General features: G+C 31.5%; 1 protein-coding gene and 1 long non-coding RNA gene across 2 annotated transcripts; one reads left to right on the forward strand and one right to left on the reverse strand.

Moving 5' to 3' along the window:
• Positions 1 to 637: 637 nt before the first annotated feature.
• On the reverse strand, positions 638 to 14,121 carry CtsL1 (cathepsin L). The gene is made up of 7 exons (XM_088229563.1): positions 14,076 to 14,121; positions 10,846 to 10,945; positions 8,550 to 8,749; positions 4,185 to 4,350; positions 2,816 to 3,021; positions 1,716 to 1,914; positions 638 to 1,397 (listed from the first exon to the last, which is right to left on the reverse strand). The coding sequence occupies exons 2-7, from the start codon at positions 10,936 to 10,938 to the stop codon at positions 1,236 to 1,238; spliced, it is 1,026 nt and encodes a 341-aa protein (XP_088085689.1). The 5' UTR covers positions 10,939 to 10,945; positions 14,076 to 14,121; the 3' UTR covers positions 638 to 1,235.
• Positions 14,122 to 15,204: 1,083 nt separating this feature from the next.
• On the forward strand, positions 15,205 to 21,393 carry LOC148279710 (uncharacterized). Its single transcript, XR_015822804.1, has 3 exons — positions 15,205 to 15,325; positions 17,022 to 17,112; positions 21,264 to 21,393. It is a non-coding gene; the product is annotated as an uncharacterized LOC148279710 (long non-coding RNA).
• The last annotated feature ends 117 nt before the right edge of the window (positions 21,394 to 21,510 follow it).

The raw sequence follows: 21,510 nt of genomic DNA on the forward strand, positions 1-21,510 counted from the left end.
AAATTGTATAAAGCGGCTTATTAGTTTTCCAGAAAAAATGCTCTCACCTTACTCATTGGTGCTCTAGCTGTGTAATTTATTATGTATGTTGCAGTAGTTCCAATATTGCTCTGAAGTCCGTTTCATGTTTTCATTTTCTTTCAACTGTTAGGTAATTTGTAGCTCATAGGGATGGAATTTCAAATCTTTATAAAAAACATTGTAAATTGAAGTCTTTTTAATCTCAGTATGTGCTACAACTTTAGGGTTTTGGAAAATTATGTCTCATACGGTTTAAGTTTTCCAGACACAAAACAGAAATTGAAGGACTGGATCGAGGTTCATTTCCTACTGATCCTGTTTTTTTTAATGTCTGCACCCACATCCATATCAATCGAACTGAGATCAAAAACATCGCCTTGCCACATTGGTCAAATGCTTGTTTGCAAAATATGCTTCAACCGCGAAAGCTTGATGGGCCCTTGTCCAAGGAATCGCGATTAATAAAAAATCTGCAACACTCTAGTGTTTAATAATACCTCCCCCCCCTTCCCCTCCGCTGCCGCTACTATAATTAGAGACTGCAATTTTAAGTGTCAAATCTGCCGGCGGACACACTGTATTAGCAAATAGGTATAAAGAATAATACGAAAGAATATTTATTTAATTATATTTATTGAAATAAAACATACAAAATAAGTAAAATAAAATTCTAAGTAAAAATGAGATTTAATTAGAAGCATAGTTTTTTAATTACTTTTTCCCGATTTTTAATAATATTTCTTAACTTAAAAATGTTTGAAATTGTTTTACTTAATGTCACACAAAGAAAGAATTCTTAAAATTAATTAAAATAACAAAAAGGATTGCATTTAAAATATCGAATATGTATGCAACTGCAGATATTTGTTCGTAGGGATATTACTTTTTTTAAAAAGCTATAAAATAATGCTGTGACTTTAAAAATAATTTTAGTTTTAAGTCTGCTCCAACTGGAGATATATTATTTTGTGACTTTAATTACACTTATATCACATTTTACTTTTGAACAAGTTATCTTAACAATTGGTGTGACCTGTTAATTTTGACCCTGTTAAGAATAATGTCTTTTTAATCTTGCAACAGAATTACGAGTAATCGGTAATGACTTATTATTGCAGATGAGTAAATTGTAGGGAGTTATATACAGATGCTAGGCTAGTTTGTTTGGGGAATGTTACACATAGTTGGTTGTATTATGTCACACGATTGGTGCACTACACGAGGGGATATGAAGCTGATGAAGCGATTCCGCAATGATTCTCCTTATTACGAGCCATCTTGATGAAGCCTTCTTGTCCCCAAGTCTCACCCCAGGAGTTCTTCACGAGCCAGAAATCTTGACCACTCTCATCGGTACCATAACCGACAGCCAGAACCTACGAATCGCATTAAATTATTAAAAGATCCAAGTGCCCATTACCATATTATTGGGAAATTAGTCGGTAATATGTTGATTTTACTATTAATTATGAGCAAATTAAGATAACTAAGTTGTTTGTAATGGTCGAAGAAGGACTCTTCAATGAATTTTCTTATTTGATGAAAATACATTTTGAGTTTTCTGTCAGCTTGTTTATTTTGTAGACACAAATTTGGACAAATCATTATTTTTATTTTCCAGTTAGAGAACCAATTGGTTACTTTCCGGTATTCCGATTTTAATAAAAAAAATTATGTACTAAAGTTTAACATACTCCATGATCCAGGTTGGTTGAGCTGCACTGAGGCTCGTAATAGACTCCGTCATGGTAGAACTGGAAGGATTCCTGGGAGGCATCAATGGCTACGGACACGGGGCCGACAGTTGCGAGGGCCGCCTTCAGCTTATCTTCATCACCTTCGGGAATGTCCATAAAGCCAGCATCGGTAGCCCCGGAGTTCTTAGGATCGTACCTGATAAAAAAATTACATGTTCGGAGTTATCTCAGAAACTGGACGAATGGGTCTCAAGCCTAATTACGGAACATGATACAAACTGTAATACATTGTACTAAAGAGCAAATCCTGCAACTCCAGCATTTAAAGTTTAGATATGCAGTTAAGGTGTCTCCCTATATATCATCATCACACCCTCATTCGCTCACGAGGGTACACATTAAGGACTGCATTGGAATTTCAAGTGCAGTGTATCTCGATCATCTGTTATGTCAGTCCAGGGAAAATAAAATATTGCAGTATAAAACCACCCTTTAAATCAATATTTTATATTGACCGTCCCAGAAATAAAACCCGAGACTTCAGGCATGGTAGGGGAATGAGCAAACCACTACACCGAGAGGTGGACTGATCTCCACTCGATTTCTTTTATTGGGGTTTTTACCTGAGAGTAGCCTTAAAGTCAGAAACAGTCATCCAGGGCTCTGGTTCTATTTCACATTCAGAACACTCGAGTTCTTATTATTTACTCAAATATTGAAATTTTCAGACCATTTCCTAAAAGTCGTAAATAACTTGTGCTGGAAAAATGGAAATCGAGTTGTGGTAGAGTGGGATTTGAACCTCGGACCTTTGGCCCGTGAGTCCACAACACTACCACGGGACCACAACCCGGTTCAACTGTATTCTTCTTCCGCCCGGACACGGAGTATGTCTATATTTAGTTATGTTTCTGTTAATTTTGCCAACTTTCTCCCCCGGCCACTAAATAATCACTTGAAGCTATAGTGGAACCACACTCATTAAGCCAAGAGATACAATCTTCCTATGCTACATTTTTCTTACTATTTTAAACATCTTTTCCTGCGCAAACGTCCAGTAATATTTATATGTATTTTTTTAAATAAAAATTATTTACCTGCACTTGTCATCCATAGCCTCGTAAGTGTAGGTGTTTTCGGTGTCAATACCTCCATTGTCCTTGACATACTTGAAAGCATTGTCCATAAGGCCGCCGTTGCAGCCGTTGTTACCATAGGCCGAGGAACAGTCCACCAAGTTCTGTTCTGACAGGGATACCAACACTCCTGTCTTACGGAAGTGCTGACCTTCTAAAGCTCCAGTCTAGGAATAACAATACAGCGATACAACAATAATTCTAATATTACTATTATTATTTAAGGGTTAGAAAATTGTAAGATTTACTTGTACGATTATTTGAAAATTAAATATTTATTTAACTTCTTGTGCATCCATATTTGTACATTGGCGGGCTGATTGCCAAATGGCAATTTCTTTCAACCAACCAATTAAAACAAAAGGTTTTATTTATATAATTAAAATATTAAAACGTAAGTGAGAAAAAAAATTAGATATATAACAATATGTGTATATAAATTAACTATTTTAGAAATAAAACAAAAAGTTTGTGACCTATATATATATATACACAAAGTGTTTTAATTTAAATATATTTAAAATGTTATTCCATAAGGTAAATGCTCAAACAATAAATAGTAATATCGATACTAGGTCTTCAATGGAAAAAGGGAATAAAGAGAGAGGAAAAGAGGAGAGATTAAAGAAGAGAATAGAGATATTTCTTCAGGCGTGATTTAGAGATACTGGAGAAAAATTATTGATAGAGAACAGATTCCACAGTCGAACCGCATGGACACTTTGAGTTAGAGGAGGAATTGTGGACGCGAATTAAGTGGGTACTTGAATAAGAATGAAGATGTAAACCGCAAACTGATTGAGTGCTGGAATTTTTCACGGAGGTATATAGGAGAAATGAAGTAGAGTGATAGCATTGGCTCATACTAAAAAGCAATGTTTTTTGTCGCTAAACGAGTTACTCCCTAAATTTTTTTTACTTCATCAATCGCGATTGGAATTGAATTTAACTCTACTGCTTTATTGTCCATTCCACTTTTGAATGTACAATATTGTTTGAAAAATTATATGGAGGGCTTATGCCGGATATTTTCATTCTTCTTCCATGATCATACGGTAGCGAAAACTGTGTTTATTTGTATTAAATTAGTTACAAAAGTCTGTTTCCACTAAAGTATTTTTATAAATATAATAACATAAATTTAGATTATAATTATTTTGAATAATTACTTAACTCCGACGCCCTTCATATAAGTCACCAAAAGATGAAGTACAGTAAACAGAAGTGAGAGGGTGTAATTCTTGTAATTAGGCAAGCGTGGTTAAGCCAATCAAATCACCTTCGATTGGTGACAGTTATTCTTTAATATTGATGTTATATGTTTACGTACAGCACTGAAAGACCAGCAGGAGCCGCATTTTCCCTGGTCCTTGACAGCAGTTACGGCTCCCTTATTTCTCCAGTCCACACTCTCGGGTAGAACTACGTTGGCCGGGGAGATGAAGGTGGCACCCTTAAAGTCTTTTTTCTGCTGCTTGCTACCCAGCAACTTGGGGCTAGTGCAACAAATTGTCAATGTTAATGTTGCAATCTTTGTTCATGGTTAAAACATTATAAAAAATAACAAACAATGCCATAAACAAGAAATGAGAGATACAAATAAAACTGTGTACTAATGAGAAGAAAAAATCTAATTATATAACTTCAAAAAATTTTATCTTATATTTTGATACTTGATAATTACGTAATTTGAAAAGTTCTTATGAAGCAAAATAATAGGTTGTTAAGATTAATAATACCGCTTGAGTATATCTGTTTTATTTAAAAAAATAATGAAGCTGTATTTTTTGTAATGAAATAAAAATAACTACATATTATATGATTATTTTTACAAGTTTAATTAACATAATATCAGTTTTTTTATTATTTAAAAACCCATATATTTATGACACTAACAGGTTTTACAAAATTATAAATAAATAAAAAATCAAATACCTTCTCTTTTGATTAATTTAACACGACATTACAACACTGTTTGCCGAGGGATTTTTTAGTAAGTCTTTTAAGAGTCAAATTTATTTGTGAAGTCAACCAAAAAAGAACATAATATAATAATTTAATCATATTAACATTGATAATCAATTGTATTGTTATTTATGTATATTATAATACATATAAAACTAATATACGTAATTTAAAAAATTAGGATATTATTTCCAGTATCTTTCACCTCTACAAATAAAAGGTTGTCAGCTGCATTAAGCACCATTTAAAAAATATATTTCAGTTCCATTAACATTGCATCACATATTATCAATAGTCTGCTTATCTGATTCATGACAATTTTCCAGAAAATATTTGATTCTCCTATGCGAAATTTTATCAAACCACATGTCCAGTGACTCAGGATATTCATACTAAATATTGTGCATAAACTGCGTATTGTGGACAAACATTGAATTGATATCAGAACAAATGTTTATTGAATTCAATACAACATTCTTGACGTAGGTACGTTGTTACACATAATATTGAATCGCAATATTTTTTTTGTCTAATCATTAGTCGCAATTAATATGTAATTACATGCCAACAAGAGAACAAAACATTATTTAGATAAGCTTATTAATTTAGCCATGAGAGTATTTAGTAGGAAAATACAATAAGAAAAAATTACACATGGCTTTAAATATTAATGACCTTATCATATTTTGCAAAGTTACAGTTTTACTCCAATTATTGATTTGACTTAAATCATGTTTGTCAAGAGATAAAATAATTATTAATTTAATGTGTTCAAATTTCAGTTAAACGTAATGGGCAATTCTCGTGGATTATTTTTAATAGCTAATAAGTTAATACAAAAAATCACAAGACAACAGGAAAGAAATGATTGAACTCTGGTCATTTGAATAAAGTGAAAAACGAGCAGTTTGTGATGTCATTGGTTATTTTATTAAAAATGTCTGTCTACCAGCTAACTATTTCTATGGGTTGTTTTTTTATACCGCGCCTTACTATTATACCCCCCCCCCCCCCTCCATATAATCATGAAAAAAAAATCAGCAAAAATTTTTTAATTCTGTTTTTTAATTTTGAGCCCACAGTTGTTTTTTTCAATATTCAGTCTGAAAACATTCAGCATGACACTACATAGCTAACCAACTTAATAGCAACAACTGCAGATTCACGGCTTGTGACATTATAAGTCATTTTATTTTTTATTTCATACAACTTTCAAATGCAATTTAACAATATAAATCTAATTCAAATTGGATTTAGCTGTGATATTCTACAAAAGTAAATATAATTTATTATAATTCAGCCATTAAAACCGAATTCTGGGAAGGTTGCACATTATTGAGGAGTAGTCTGCAGTAAGGGCAAATTTGTAAAAATATCGAGCATTCAAGTAAGTTTTTGAGTTCATGCCAAGTTTATATAAATCTTTTTTTCCGTCTTCTTGGAAAGTTTTTATCTCAGTCGGTAATATATGGGAAATTATGTCATCTTTTAAAGGTTCAAGAAACTAAAAAAGTGATTATCCAGAAAACAGCAATTTGTTTTATTGCCCCACTTCATTGCAATTCTTTTTTTCAGGTGCTAGCTGTAGTAAGGGATAATCCGCCTCTGTATCTATGGCAGTACCAACATTAAAATAAATGCATTACTCGAAGACTCATGAGACTAAATTTATTACCAAATTACGAAACTGACATTTTTGAGATAGCAAACTTTGCAAATTAAATTTATGAATTAAATTATCGATTATTAGGGCTTTTAGAAACACTAATCTCTGAAAAATAATTTATATATGTACAGTATGTTAAATCCGAAATTCCTCCAGAGTGATAACTCTATTTGTACCTAATGAGTCAAAATGTACACAACCCAACACATGTATATTTTAAAAAGACTCATATCAACAGAGACAAAGGAAATAACTTTTTGATAGATTTCTTACTGAGGAGTAATTGGGAAATATGAAAATTTTGGTATTTACAGGGCTTATGACCTGTTGTTGGCTGGTTAAAGTGATGACTTTATTAGAAATAAAGATTATCTGTATTATCATATTAACGGAGGCCCTGTTGTCCACAGTAAAATGTCTAATTTTTAGTATGATTTCTTTCAGTTTTTGGTTTCATTTATTACATGCGGCTTATTTACTGTTCCGGGATTTAACACATATAAGATTAAGGATAATAATATAAAACTACGAAGTCGAAAGATCAAAAAGTTGTCAAAGTCTCTGTTGAGATATTGGTCTCCTTAGATGAAATCCTAAGAGGGTTAAGTTCCAGTATTGGTTTGCAAACATTTGGGCATACTCAAAATATTGTATAATTAAAATTAGTTATATTAGATTTTTTATTGTTATTTAATGAGACAGTTTAAAATTAAAAATCAAATCATTATTTTTTTTTTCTTCTTTTTGTAGCTGTTGTTAATGGTTTCATTGCATGAACTACAGTAATGCTAACTAAATATATACCTTTATTCAATTAATGTTTATTTTCATACACCAGGGAAGCCACAGCAGTGCTAAAATGACATATTGGGTTGTTGATTTCGCAATTAGGTATGTGTAGAATATGTATCTGGGTTGAGGTTAGGCTGGGTTGAAATAAAATGTGTTCCAAAAAGATAAAAAGCATTAATAAAATGGCCAAGATAAATAAAATGAAATTAGCACACACCAATGTATTTGTCTGACCTAAAAATATTTGATATGCAATTATTATTAAACAAGTACAAGATACACAACAAAACCGCATTAGAAAGTGATTGAGTGATGAGTAATAAGTAATATATTAATTAGAGATGTTGATTTATTGTTAAATCCAATCACATAATGGTTATGTGTCTGTCCATAGATTGATAAGTCTATTTGAAAGACTGCTCGCAAAGAGCATTGTCATAGTTCATATGATTTGCTTCAGATCAAGTATTAATATTACGTAGAATATTTTAGAAATATAATGTGGTAAAAATACTATTTTCAAAATAAAAAGTTGGACTCTCGCAATATTTCAAATAGTCTTTTTTTTCACTTGCTAATATCAAGATACTCATTGAACAATTTCCCTATTCAAAACACTGAAATAATATAAAAAAGAGTACATTTATAAAGTAGAAAGAAAGATTTTAGTTTACATTTTCAATTTTTTTTTTTAAATAAGAGTTTATTTGCATTAGTTCTTTCTAGGTAATATACCTGAAATTTGGGGTGGTTTTCAGATGTGGGCAAAATGTGGCACCCTCTCCAATGCAAAAGTTAAGTTGATTTTTTAAAATTATTTATTTTTTATTTGTTAATAGATTACCAAACTAAGCTAATTTTTTGAATTGTTTTTTTACAAGTTTCTTAATTTTGAAATTCTCGTCGGCGAGTTCTGGTGATTGGTGAGTTGGCTTCCCGGAAACCGGAAATTTATCACAACACGTATATTGGTTTATTCGGAAGAACTTGTGATGCAGTTCATTTTTCTTATTTTTTTTCATACATTTTCAAGAAATTACATCCTAAAAAAAAAAACATTAAAATGGTCTAATTTTAACCACGTGTAACATTTTTTATTTCCAATTTCCTGTAGCACTGAACTTCTTCATTCAATTGATAAGGTTTTGCAACTATATATAAATTTTATATTAATTTCGTACTAATTAGCGAATTCAGGCATCATCAAACCGAGTCCAATTTTGTGGGTTTAATCCAGACCTCAAAATATTGGTGTAAAAGGACATGGCTTACCTGGTCTTGTTAAAGCCATTGAGAGTAGAGATAAACTCATGGTGGAGCATATCCCCGTACTTGTTAAGACGCTGCTTGAAGGGTACCAATCCCATCTGATACTTGTGATTGTGTTTGGCAATTCTATTTTTGTTTTCCATAAATATTTTCAGCCTAAATTTCTCTTCTGTGTCACTTTCATACTTCTTTTTATGTTCCATCTGACAAAATAAAAAAATTGCAAAAATTAAATAAAAAAATACAATTCACTTGTGACCGCCTATAAAACTGAATGCTATGAAACATTATTTACGGTGCAATAAAACACATTTATAAGAATTTTACACATACACTATTAAAATTTTTCAAGCGGATAAGACTCGAGCTCAATAAAATAATTTCATTTCAAATTTAGTATACAATAATTTTAATAAAAATATTTTTAAAATACAAGCATTGGTACATAACATTGTGATCATAGAACAACGAAGGTGTGTGGAAAATGCGACATTGACATTCTTTAATATTTGATCTTGAAAATGTTATTTAAAGACTTTATATTCCAAATTTGAAAAAACAATATGTGTCAACTAACCCAAGTATCAAATTATATAATTTTGTATTTACCAAGTTGTGACATAAAGTAATAATAAAAATTTAAAACCGTTCTCATGGGAAGTTGAAGAGAATAACATGCGTTGTTGTTTTAAAATCATGATGAAATGTAATATTAAAATTATTTTAAACATATGTTAGGTAGAAATTCAGATGGAGGAGAATCTAAAAAAATAATAATAAATTTATGCTTGTAAGCTCTATGCCCCCGTGAAAGCTATGTATTTTCATTGTATTTTTTTTTCATTGCATGTAGTTATTTATAGTTAGTTATACATAAGAATTATATTTTATTTATTTGTTTAAATAATTTTTTTTTGCACCACAACAGGCCAGGAGGCCCAATTACAGTGGTGAATTACATTACAGAACACCCAGGCTTGATGAAAATCACATTTAATTTATATGTTCTCACCGGGAATCGAACCCGGAACCTTCCGTGTGCGAGTCAAGGGTCTTGACCACTACACCACGGAGGCCACCATTTTTGAAGCACCTAGCTTTGTGATATTTCATGTTAAATAAATTAACAATGTTTTTATTTCGAGTTAAATCACTAAATTAATTTGAAAAAAAACTGACAATGTATTTTTTAAAGTAGCGATTAAAATGCAACAGTTAAAAAAATCAACCATTAATAATGGTACTGTAAAAAATGGAGATATGCAAAATATATCACAAGAACCTTGACCGGGGGACTAAATACTTCATAACGATAAATGAAAAGAGACATGTTTTTTTTTGTTTATGTAATAACATATTTTGATTTCATAAAAATAATGTCAAAATAAGAGGTAATTAATAATATGCAAACATGTGACAGCACTCATTAAAGTCAAAAGTTCATTGTTATCAACAAACAGTGCTTTTCTGATAAATAATATTTATGTAGATTATATTATTAGAGCAAACATTTTAGTCAGCTAATGTTGATTATTCATTTATATCAATTATTACTGACTTTTATGGAAAATCTCCAAGGAAAACATTATTTTAATGAATCAGTAAGAAAAATGTATGAAAAAAGAAACGTAAAAATGTTTTAAACAATTTTACTTCCCAAAAAAAATTATATACAAAGGTATAATTTTTATTTGGGTTTTAAATGTAAAATTATCAATAGAATATTTTTTATTGTGAAGAAAAATTTCGAGAGGAAAAAAGGGAATAAAATTTAAATAAAACCGTCATGATCTAAACTAGACGTTAAAATAGCTTGGAATTTACTATCAATATGAATCCCTATATTATAAAAAAGTTAGCCGTCGTTTGTAACAAACAAACTTGTCGGCAATTCTGGCTAAAAAAGCGTCCATTGCCAGGCAACACCTTTTTGCAATATTGTTATCATGTTAGCCACACATTGATCTTCATTCGCAACAATGCGTTAAGCATCTTAAAGCAGTTACATTGTTTTTAGTGCGGTTGCATGATTTTTGGTTAACACATTGAGGTATTACAGAAAATTGGTAAGTCTGTAACTCATGAAACTATTTTTTTCTGGTACCAACGATTTTTTTTCGATTTTGTGACTTGATACATTTTTGCATACTTTAAAATTACAATTTTGGAGTTGTGCCATTATTCTCATTCAGCTGCAAAATGTTTTCATTAAGAAGTTTTGCATGGAATAACAGATTTAGAAATAAAAATGTGTGATCGTTGCATGATTATAATACCTAAAATATAAATAATTATTTACCTTAAACGTAGACCATTCCTCTTTTACTAAATCCACAAAGGAGACGCATTGGGCCACTGCCAGAATGCCAAAAAAGAATATGAGGAACTTCATATTTATTCTGAAAACAAGAAAGATAAAAACACTAAGAAAATTTTATTATTATTATTATTTCATATTTAGTCTGTAAATTTACACCAATTCAATTAATGAATAATAAATTAAATGAATTACTAAAAAATACAATTACAAATTTAAATGAATTAAAATAAATATGCCTTCATTAAATTTACGCAATTTATATTAGTAACCGACCAAAACTAGATTTTCAGCCAATACCGAAACCAAATTTCGGCTTCTTTAAATAGGTCACTTCAAAATGTCCAAAATAAGGAGTTTTTACTGTTAAACTTTATGAGTTCATCAAAATAAGTTTTAAATAAAATACAATATGAAATAAAAGGTGTAAATTTAATGAGTAAATTTGTTTATTGTTAAAGTTTTTTGGTTCATTGTTATGATATACATAACTTATGTGTAACAGTTCTTCAATGTACGCAATAAGAACTTCAACTTATTAATTATAAAGGAATTACAAAAATATAAGGGATTTTAGAACTACTAAGTATACTAAAAAAATCACAAATTCAGTTTAGTTTTTATTTTTTATGTTAGACAATGGCAAAACAATAATTATTTGGATGGACAGCAATCCAATATCTCTCATTGTGCTAATTTTCCACCCAAGTACAGTCGAAACGTAATCCGACACATCCCGACCATAGGTTTCGGCTGAGGCGAAGTTTTGGCTAATTTCAGGCTGAGAGCTGAAACTCGTTTTATTGGCCAAACCAGAAACTCCGGTCGGTCACTTGACGGTGTCGGTTGACTAACATATATATGACTAACATACACATGACTAATACACATATCCTTAATGTACACAAAGTTGTTTCGTGTCCCAGTCAGTCCCATCCCATTAGGAATCCTGAAATGACCTCCATCTATCCGTACTATACCTGTATAGTACACGTACAGTCCATTCAAAGTTTTAACAAACTTTGTAACAAAACGTTTTTATATAAATCGTCTTTTCCTTTGCTCTGTATTATTTATACCGCGTCCGCCTCGCAGTTTATGGTCAGCGCGTTTGATTACCATGCGAGGGTCTCTGGTTAGATTCCTGACATGGTCGACGTTAAATATTTATGAAGGTGATTTTACACTAGAATATTTCTTAGTCCTTGGACTAGCACCTGAAAAATGGTCAATATCAGCTTTTTTTGGTGTACCGGGTGCGGATAGTGACGCGATTATAAATTATTTAAGTACTCGAGTGGGTACAATATTCATGCGTAAATAATAAGCGCTTATAATTATAAATTAAGATGGCTGAATGACACGGACAGTGACATGAGAGCAATAGCTCTGATGAACTGGAAAAGAGCCGCAGGGTGCAGGGAGAAATGGAGACAGATTCCGAAGGGCCCACAACGGGTTGTAGCGCCATTGATGATGATGAAGAATAGGTGCTTAATCAGAAAGTTGTATTTTTTAGTGAGACTAGTCCTTTTTAAGGTTAAATGAATTTAACAAAAATGAATCATATTGAGGGTTACAAAATGTTGCATGATATTGAATGTAAATTTGTCTCATTGATTTGCTTAGTAAAAGAGGCAAAAAAAAATGTCAATTACACAAACAAATAAATCGATTATTACTCATTAGCAAGAATTATGCTTGTTTCGATGACATACCTAATTCTCAAAAGTGCCCCCGTGATTTTATTTAACAGCAAATATACATTACATGTGTATTTTTTATATGGTATGTGGTCACTATATTTGTTTGCAAAAACCTACTAATTGCAGTGATTTTATGTTACATGATAATTTACTCAAACCACATCGAGGATTGTCATGTGATAAGGAAAAGTGTGGATTAAGTATAAATTAGGAGAATGTTATATTACAAACATTTTTATACGAAACAGTTTGGTTTCCAAGATTTAGATAAATATTAATGTATTATTAAAATACTGATATTGTTGTTGCAATAATAAAAAGAAAAAAATAATTCTGAATGTTAAAAATGTTCTCTTGTTAAAAATCAGAATCCTTTCACAAATAATGTATTTTTAAACGAGATTAATGGTTTGAGAACACGATGACTGTTATTTGATAAACCACAATTAAATTGATATGAAATTATACTATTTATTTAAAAAACAAATCATTTAATTTGTGCAAAATCTTTCTTTTAAATTTTAATTTTATCTGTGTTTGAATGTTTAATGGCCCATATTAATATATTAATGTGGACCAAAATCTACAAATTTAGTTTGTGTTTGCACAAATACTAGAACATTTGATTTGAAAACTTTCTGTTATGCACAAATAAACAAAGGCCATTCAAGATTTGAATGGACTCTATAGTTGATTGATTTTATGCATGTAAAATAACATAATATGTATGAAAAAAAGGCAACATACACACTACGAATTAGATCTACCTAGAACCATTGAAATTGCAAAGAAAAACCTTTCTAATTATTTTTTCTAAGACTACTGAAAAAAGATACTGTAACATTCTAAAAAATATAGCATTTCATCGAATAAACTTACTCAAGTCTTTCATTTATTTAGGAGAAGCGAATTTTTCTTTGTGTTGGGTGAAAAACATAAGCAGGTGCAAACAAAGTAATAAAGATAACTAGGATAAAGTGCGATTTATTAAATGTTGACAGTGACCCGATCGAGAATTATTATTTAAGCTGTACAACATGCCTATTTCGCGATTCAATTTAAAATTTCTGTATTATTTTTACGGCGATTTAAATTGTTAGCATTTTAAAGACGAGTGACGCAATAACATATTATTAGCAATACTAGAATTTAGTAGGTAGGGCAATCTAGGAAGTTTATTCAATATCAAATATCAACAAACAAAGGATATTTTTCATTAAAAGGGATATGAATATTAATGATAAGTTCAATGTCAAAAAACAAGACCGGAGTAGAATTATCGACAAATATTACCAAGAAAATAAGCGCAAATAACGGGGTCCGTGCCACAACAAATTAATTTTGCTCGTGCAGAACGTTATTGAGATAACATGATATTTATTTGTTTCTAAATAATATTAAACAAATTCATGTACCGAGTAGTTCCCAACAAATCTTCAATCACGGAAAAGATCTAGTATAATAACAACGACATTATTATGAAAACAAAAGAATGTATAAACTTACAAGCTCCAAAGATGCGTACTCTCACGTTGAAACAATTTTTATGACTAAAGAAAATTTAGCAAATCAGAAGAGTACAACTCGAGCATGCGCATTAAATTTTGAATCTTGGTTACTCGATTCATGATCACATGACAGCCGCTACAGAGAGTTTAAAAAATATTACCGTTGATAATCGATTAAAATATTTTTTAGTCGTTTATGTGTAAAATGTGTTTTAATACGTTTATGAAGTACGTTTTAAACGAAAACAAAAATTCTAATAACAGTGCTCACTATTAAATTAAAATGAATTGGTATATGGTATATGGCAAATGAATAGTAAAATACTTATGTAATAATATTAATATAGGGTTGTTCTCGTTACCTATTTAAGTTTTCAATTTCAATACTTTCTTCCTAGATGGAGCATATTATAGGGTCCTCCAGGCTTCTCTGTCTGCGGCCAACTCTCGTGTGTCCTCCCAAGTCAGGTCCGCGTCCCGTAGTTCAGAGATTATAATACCTATAGTAACAAGTTACTGTAGTTCAGACACGAACTGTCAGACTGTCAGTCGTGGACACCCAGGACCGCGAGAACCTGCACAATGTCCTGTAAAGTAGGCAAGCGTGGTTTAGGCTCTCGGGAGGCAACCTGCAACCTGCCCAATACAGCTCATTAAATAAATAAATTACCTAGAGCTACAGTAGGTAGTTTCTGGGAAGTCATGTGTTTAGTGTGATTTCATACTCACGGGGTTCGCTTTTTAAATGTCACTGACAATAATGTAGTGATGTCACGGGCGGAAAAAAATATAAATTACAAAACTTTCAAAATCACAGCGATAATACGCTACACAAAAATAAAATTTAAAAAACGTAGCTAAGTTTGATATAGTATAAAAACAAATAAATATACATAAAAAAAAACACAGAACTTTCTTTCAATAATTTTATTATGTTAATCATAAGTTCAAATGATCAAATGAAATTAATGGTAGATGCATAAAATTATAATTTTATGGGTAGATAACTAAAAATAGTAAATTTTGCTGTGAGCTTCACTTGTTTTTTTAACACACTGCTACTGTTTCTAAACAAAGCTCAAGCGATCTCGGAAAGTCAATCAAAATCGAAGAGTCAACAGCCCAGCCGCGCTTACAGAGTTTGCTTGGCTCTTTTGTTCAAACTCATTGCTCATAATGTTCATTGTTGATGACGAGTGACTGTGCGATATGAGATACTATTATTATAATAATTTTGAAGAAACGAATGTACGTAATGCATTAGCAATATTTCTACTATTACAATAATTACAGAAACTCGAAACACGAGAAGAGTATATGTTACAAATACAGTGATTATTATTTTTTCTGATTCATTAAATTTATATAATTTAAAATATATATGTAGGTGAAGGCATCCACTCTATTAGGTACAGCTAGATTCCATTGATTACTATTTTCTAGGAGGTACAGATATTTACGATTATTTTTTAAATGGCCCAAAATGCCATTTTTAGGCATCAATATACAATATGATACACTATATAGATGCAGCACTAAGCACTCGTCTTGTGTTCCATTCAACTTATGTTCCGGAACTTAACTTGTGCAGATAGATTCCATTGATTATTTTCTAAGAGGTACAGATATTTGTGATTATTTTGAAAATGACCCAAAATGCCATTTATACAATACACACTAGATGCAGCACTAAGCACCCGTCTTGTGTTCCATTCAACTTATGTTCCGTAACTTAACTTGTGGTAGTGAATGCGAAGCAGCGTAAAAATGCGCGACATACAGCTTTGAATTCACAGTAAACAGATTCACAGATAGTCTTTTTTACTCTACTGCGCGTTTTGCACGGCAGTGTTGACGCGACAGCCAACGCCCATTTTTCAGAACATAATTTCAAACTATCGTCATCATCTCTCTTTAATCAATTATACCTCAGTGTTTTTAGGTTTTTAGGTGAATTGTTACTGTGGGATCTTATATATGTTCTTATGAGAATGAAATATTTATTTTGAAAAATAAATTGGTATACTTGGATAGGTACCTACCTAGGGGATTTATTATGAGGCTTGAGTAATTAAACATGGTTTAGGATGTGGATGGTGGATGCGGGTAGAAAATGATTGAATACGGGTAGGTGGGTTGGTAGAGCAATAGGGGCCAAAAATAAGCTTTGGGAATAACGGTAAAAGTAGGTAAGAAGCGAAATTTCTATTAACGTAATGATTTATAGCAAAATGGTGTAGATTTATAAAATAGAACGTATTTATCATGTTCATAAGTCCTACCACTTCTTTACCTCTATTCTTTATGCAAAAAAAACATCGTGGCTTTTGTAATGTTATAGCTGCAATGTCGTGTAACAAACGAAGACAAAAAGTACGGAAGAGGCCTTTCACAGAAATGATATTACATTATCTATGTTTTTTCAAAAAAATCTCTATTGTAAAACTAAATTAGAGTACAGTTTTAAAAAATCCCGATAAATTTCGTGTAAAGTGTTCGGAGCAATTCTCAACCTAATCCATATCTACCTACCCATCTTCCCCATTTCCTAGCGCACTCCATGTAACAATAATTCTACGTGTGAGTGCCAGGGACGAAGGAGCATATGAAGCGAGTGAGGCTGAGCCTCACTAAGAAATCATTGCTATTCGCATTATATCAACACATTATGAAGGTAAAAAACTAGCAACCAATATAAAAATGCACAAAGATGCCTATAAACATGGTCCGTACTGTGTTATTTACTATAGGTACCTACTTAACATTTACGCATTTTATACTTATCTTTAAAATCTGAGTTTCACTAGAAATTTGGTATCAAAGACGCCACTGGTGAGTGCCGGAATAAATATTATAATTATCAGTAATATATAGTTTCCAAAATCAAGCAAGTGAAGTGCTCAACTAATATTTCCTCAAGCGAGCTGTGCCTGCGTCATTTCAGACCGCCAGCTCCATACAAGCTGTGCCAGCATCTGACGACCGTCAGCTTCACCAGTCAGGTTCCAGCACTCATCACGCCTCATCATCAGCAGGTTAGTGGAGATGCGCAACCTTCCTTGATAACAATACAGTCCACTCTAAATTTTTATCCTCCTAACATTTAAAACAGTTTTACAACTTCAAACCGCTCTCCCAAATGTGACTTCCAGCTTCCAGCATTTCATCTTTAAGGTACAGATATGTTAGTAGTTAAATAATAAAAGTATTGACATTGGAATTTGTTTTGGGGGGCATTAACGACATTTAGGTAACGTCATAAATTTAAAAAAACCGTTAGGTTAGGTTAGGTTAGGTATATTTTTGTGTTTTGTGAAAGAATGCCCAACCCCCAACCCTAAGGTTTTTATTGATTTTTTTTATTTTGAACTTTAACATAAACAAATACTTATTTGCTTATTAAGTATAGTAAATACTTAAGTACCCTGAAAAAATGTGTGTAAACTTTTTAAGACCTTACATATATTTATATAGAATGACCATCTCCACCTTGTCATTTACATTTCCGCTAAAAAAAATTAATCTTTCAAATTCCCGTCAAAACTTATACGGATTTTCGCGAGATGTTCCGCTGAATTTAATCACTTTTTTTATGAACTAAAACAACTACACGACACTAAAACTATTAGTTAAATTTTCATGTTCACTCTTAAAATTAAATTAACATCATCATCATTATTCCCTTTCCGCACCTAATGGTGCATAGGGCGCTGAATTAGTATACAAATCGCAACATATCTAGATTTTTTTGTTATATGAAGGTAAGATGATCAGTCTTACGTTTCAGGTGCCATTCCAGGGACTATGAAATATTCTAGTGTAAAAACTTTTTTGAAATAAATATTTCATCTCAACCATGTCGGGAATCAAAACCAAGACCTCTTGAATGGTTGGCAAATGCGATGACCACTACACCACGAGGAAATTAAATTAAACTGTAATAAAATTATTAAAGTTAGACTAAATCCTCTTCATCTTCACTTTCCGCTGTTGTTGGTCATTACTCAAATGTCGTAGACCGAAATTAGTTACTTTTTATTTTATACATATCGACTGCTCCAAGGAAGAAGGCAGTAACTCCGAAATTGAGGTTTTTGACTTACTTCCATTTCTGAAGGTTATAAATCATTGTCTTCCTTCCAAGAAGACTTTCATAACTTCATCTCTTTTTAATTGTTTAATAAATTAATATAAAAAATAGTTGTATGTCAAAAAGCCATTTTTTTCATGGAATAAAGAAGTAAGTTGATTTACTTCCTTACTCTCCGGGAAATATTTTTCGTCTATGGTTGTAAGTCAGACTTACTTTCTTCTTCGATCGATAAATAATAATGTCGATAAAAATTTATTATTTTTAATTTGTCATGATAAATGTAGATATTTAAAGAGATGAGATAAATTTATGTTTAAAATCTCTTAATTTTGAAATATTTTGAGTATGTTTTAATTTTTATAGACCAACTGTATGCTTTGAATAGTTTTATTTATTGGGATTTTCAAACATATCATAAATTTGGGTGGTTTTTATGTTAATAATCGATATCTTTTTCATTTTTTAATATAAAATAGCTCATTGAAAGTTTAATAATTTATTTGATTTTCTCTGGAATAGAGAAATAAATCAACATACTACATATAGCTGAAATACAAATTCCGAAGAAAACAGTACTAGGTCCCAAAACACTATAAAATAGTAGGAATTCTAATAAAATACCAGATTACTTAGAAAGTGTAGACCAATAATATATTTTTACAATTTTTAAAAACTTACGAATCCTGACCCAAGAATATGGAACAAAAACAAGCTTTCAAAATTGAAAGCAAATGCTTTCCCGCAAAACTATATTTTATGACTTAGTGCTATCTTACTTGGAGCAGTCGACATCTTTTTCCTTCAATTCCGCCAGTAATTCCGTCACCTTGAAAATCCCGTCAAATACGAAATTATCCCGCCTCGAGGACACTACAATCTGCTAGATATGACGAAAAATCCGTCAAGATCACAACACTGATTCCATGAGGATGACTCTTAAATTAAACATTTAGTTCTCGACGTCTTAGACCTCCGCTGCTAATTTAGTTGGTAGTTCATGTCACAACTACGAGGTGCGAACCTGACTTGTGAGGATGCACAGGAGCTGGCATCCCACCGAGATGCCTGGAGGATCTTTGTGAACACCATATGCCCCAACTAGGTAGCGGACATGAAATGATAATGATGATGATGATGATGATAATAATGACTTTTGGTAGGTCAACTATCAAACAAATAGTAAAAAGTTAGTGCAAATAGCGCTTTTCGGCTATTTTGATAAATTGTATTTGATGTTCAAACGTGTATCTTGGAAAGTATTAATCCTACAAAAAAAAATTAGTACAATTTTTAAGTAAATTTTATTTTTTCAGACTTTCGTATATTTTTTTTTCTATAAAACCTTCAGGGACGTAATTATACACAAAAACTGATTTAAAGCACCATTTTTTCAAAATCATGGCATGAGCGGTGGTCGTTCAAGGTCACAAACTTAAGGTTTTACCAAGAACCCTATGTCCACCGATCCTGTTAAGTTTCAAAACATAATAACCCTTTTTATAAAAAAAAGTGAAAAAAGTACACACCGAATGACCTTGAACGTCCCATACTTCTAATAAATCTCGACAACCACCAGATGCATCGAAACCTGGTTTTTGCAGTCATGTAAAGTGTCCTTAAACAAAGCTACTCGTATTTGTAATATCTTTGAAAAATAACAATAATTACGTCAAATTCGTTTCTTACCGAAAATTACCGTAAAATACCGTAAATTACGATATTTTACCGCGACTTTTGGTAAAATTACGTAATTTTACATCCATAGATAGGATACAAATACTAATCTAAGAAAATGTAACATTTTCTGGAGGAAGTGTAAAAAATCTATATTATGCTAAAATTTACTGCCCATTCGTATTATTTCTTATTTCAAATGCGCAAGGACATTTTAAAATGACACGGCAACCGACCATAGACAAAAGACACGATAACGACAGCGCATGTACAAATAATGAGGTCCGTTTTTCATATTTTCTTTGTCATCGCAATATCGCAATATCGCAACGCGCAAAAACGACACGTATTCATTATGAGCACGGTGAATACATTCTCAATCTGCATCTATAATTATTGCAGTCCATTTTTTAAGGTTTGTGACTAAATATACCCCAAAATGTTTTATGTATTTATGTAGGTAGTAATATTCTAAAGTAGGTAGGTACTTTGATAAAGTTCATAATATAAATGTATTTTTTTTATTTACTTATTTTTAATTAAAAATTGTATGAACTTAACTATATCTGCATAACATAAAACATAACATCTCGAGACTAAACAACACCGTTCCAAATCACACAAGAAATACACAAGTCCAAAATCTCTCCACTTATTTGTAGTTGATTTTGGGGACTACTTATTTATTGATTTACCTAATTCAAACTCTTAGTTTTGTAGGTATTCATTCTCATAAATTCTCATTTACATTGTACAGTTGTGTGTCAGTTCTTCCTCTAGCATTATATAATTACCTACACCTTATATTGATGATTTTGTGAATTCCAAGGGGAGTGGACATGGATTAAATAAATCATAGAATTCATATGTCAACAAAATTTTGAGTTTGTACACATTTTTGTATAGAAGGATCGGATTTCATCCCCTAGAGCAGTGGTTCTTAAACTTTTCGTCTTTTCAAAGTCACGGTGCACTTTAAATCATAAGAAAAAATTGCAGTGCTTCCAAAATCAAATTGTCAAAATATCTTTTGTAGAATTGCAGAGTTTTTTAAAAATGTGTGTTTTAAAATGGGTTGATTTGATAACATTTACCATATTTACATTTTTTTCTAGCACAGGCTTTAGTGCTAGTAGTTTTGCTGCTACTTTTAGAGAAATTAGAGATTTTTAATGTAACAGTGCGATATAAGTAGTAAGATATAATTTTCAAGTTTCTTGTTTTTGTGATGGTAACAAACTTAAATGAGCCTCATGGTGCTCCAGCTCACGGTGCTCTGGTTAAGAACCACTTTTAACCAAGAACGGTTATTAAATTAAGATATTACAACTAAGATGCAGAACATTTTAGAGAAGGGATTACAAAAGTCTGCACATTTACAAGCCTTATGACATGTTGATGCATTGCCCCTTTTCTTAGATTACAGTGAATGCAATTTATGACGCGATGCAGCAGTCTAAATGAGGAATTACACGATGTTCATGTAGTAATTAGTCATAAGGACTTATCAAGAGAGGTAACATTATACATGACAGATAAAGTAAAGGCATCAATGATAGCAGGACACCAAATGCTGAACACTCTTCAAATGGATTGGAAGGTCTGTTGATGAACGACAACAGTCCGCCTTCACCTGACAAGCTTTCTGTGGTTTCCTTGTCACTAG

Source organism: Micrasema longulum, unplaced genomic scaffold (assembly GCF_059751315.1).
Source record: "Micrasema longulum isolate JH-2025_06_02 unplaced genomic scaffold, ASM5975131v1 h1tg000678l, whole genome shotgun sequence".
Classification (NCBI taxonomy): domain Eukaryota; kingdom Metazoa; phylum Arthropoda; class Insecta; order Trichoptera; family Brachycentridae; genus Micrasema; species Micrasema longulum.

What these genes read in the sequence shown, in the direction of transcription:
- CtsL1 (XM_088229563.1), bottom strand. Translation starts at nt 10,938, where the DNA reads ATGAAGTTCCTCATATTCTTTTTTGGCATTCTGGCAGTGGCCCAATGC. An exon ending in AGGAATGGTCTACGTTTAAG is followed by an intron (nt 8,750 to 10,845) that starts GTAAATAATTAT and finishes TTATTTTGTCAG; the next exon opens with ATGGAACATAAAAAGAAGTA. An exon ending in CCTGCTGGTCTTTCAGTGCT is followed by an intron (nt 3,022 to 4,184) that starts GTACGTAAACAT and finishes TGTTATTCCTAG; the next exon opens with ACTGGAGCTTTAGAAGGTCA.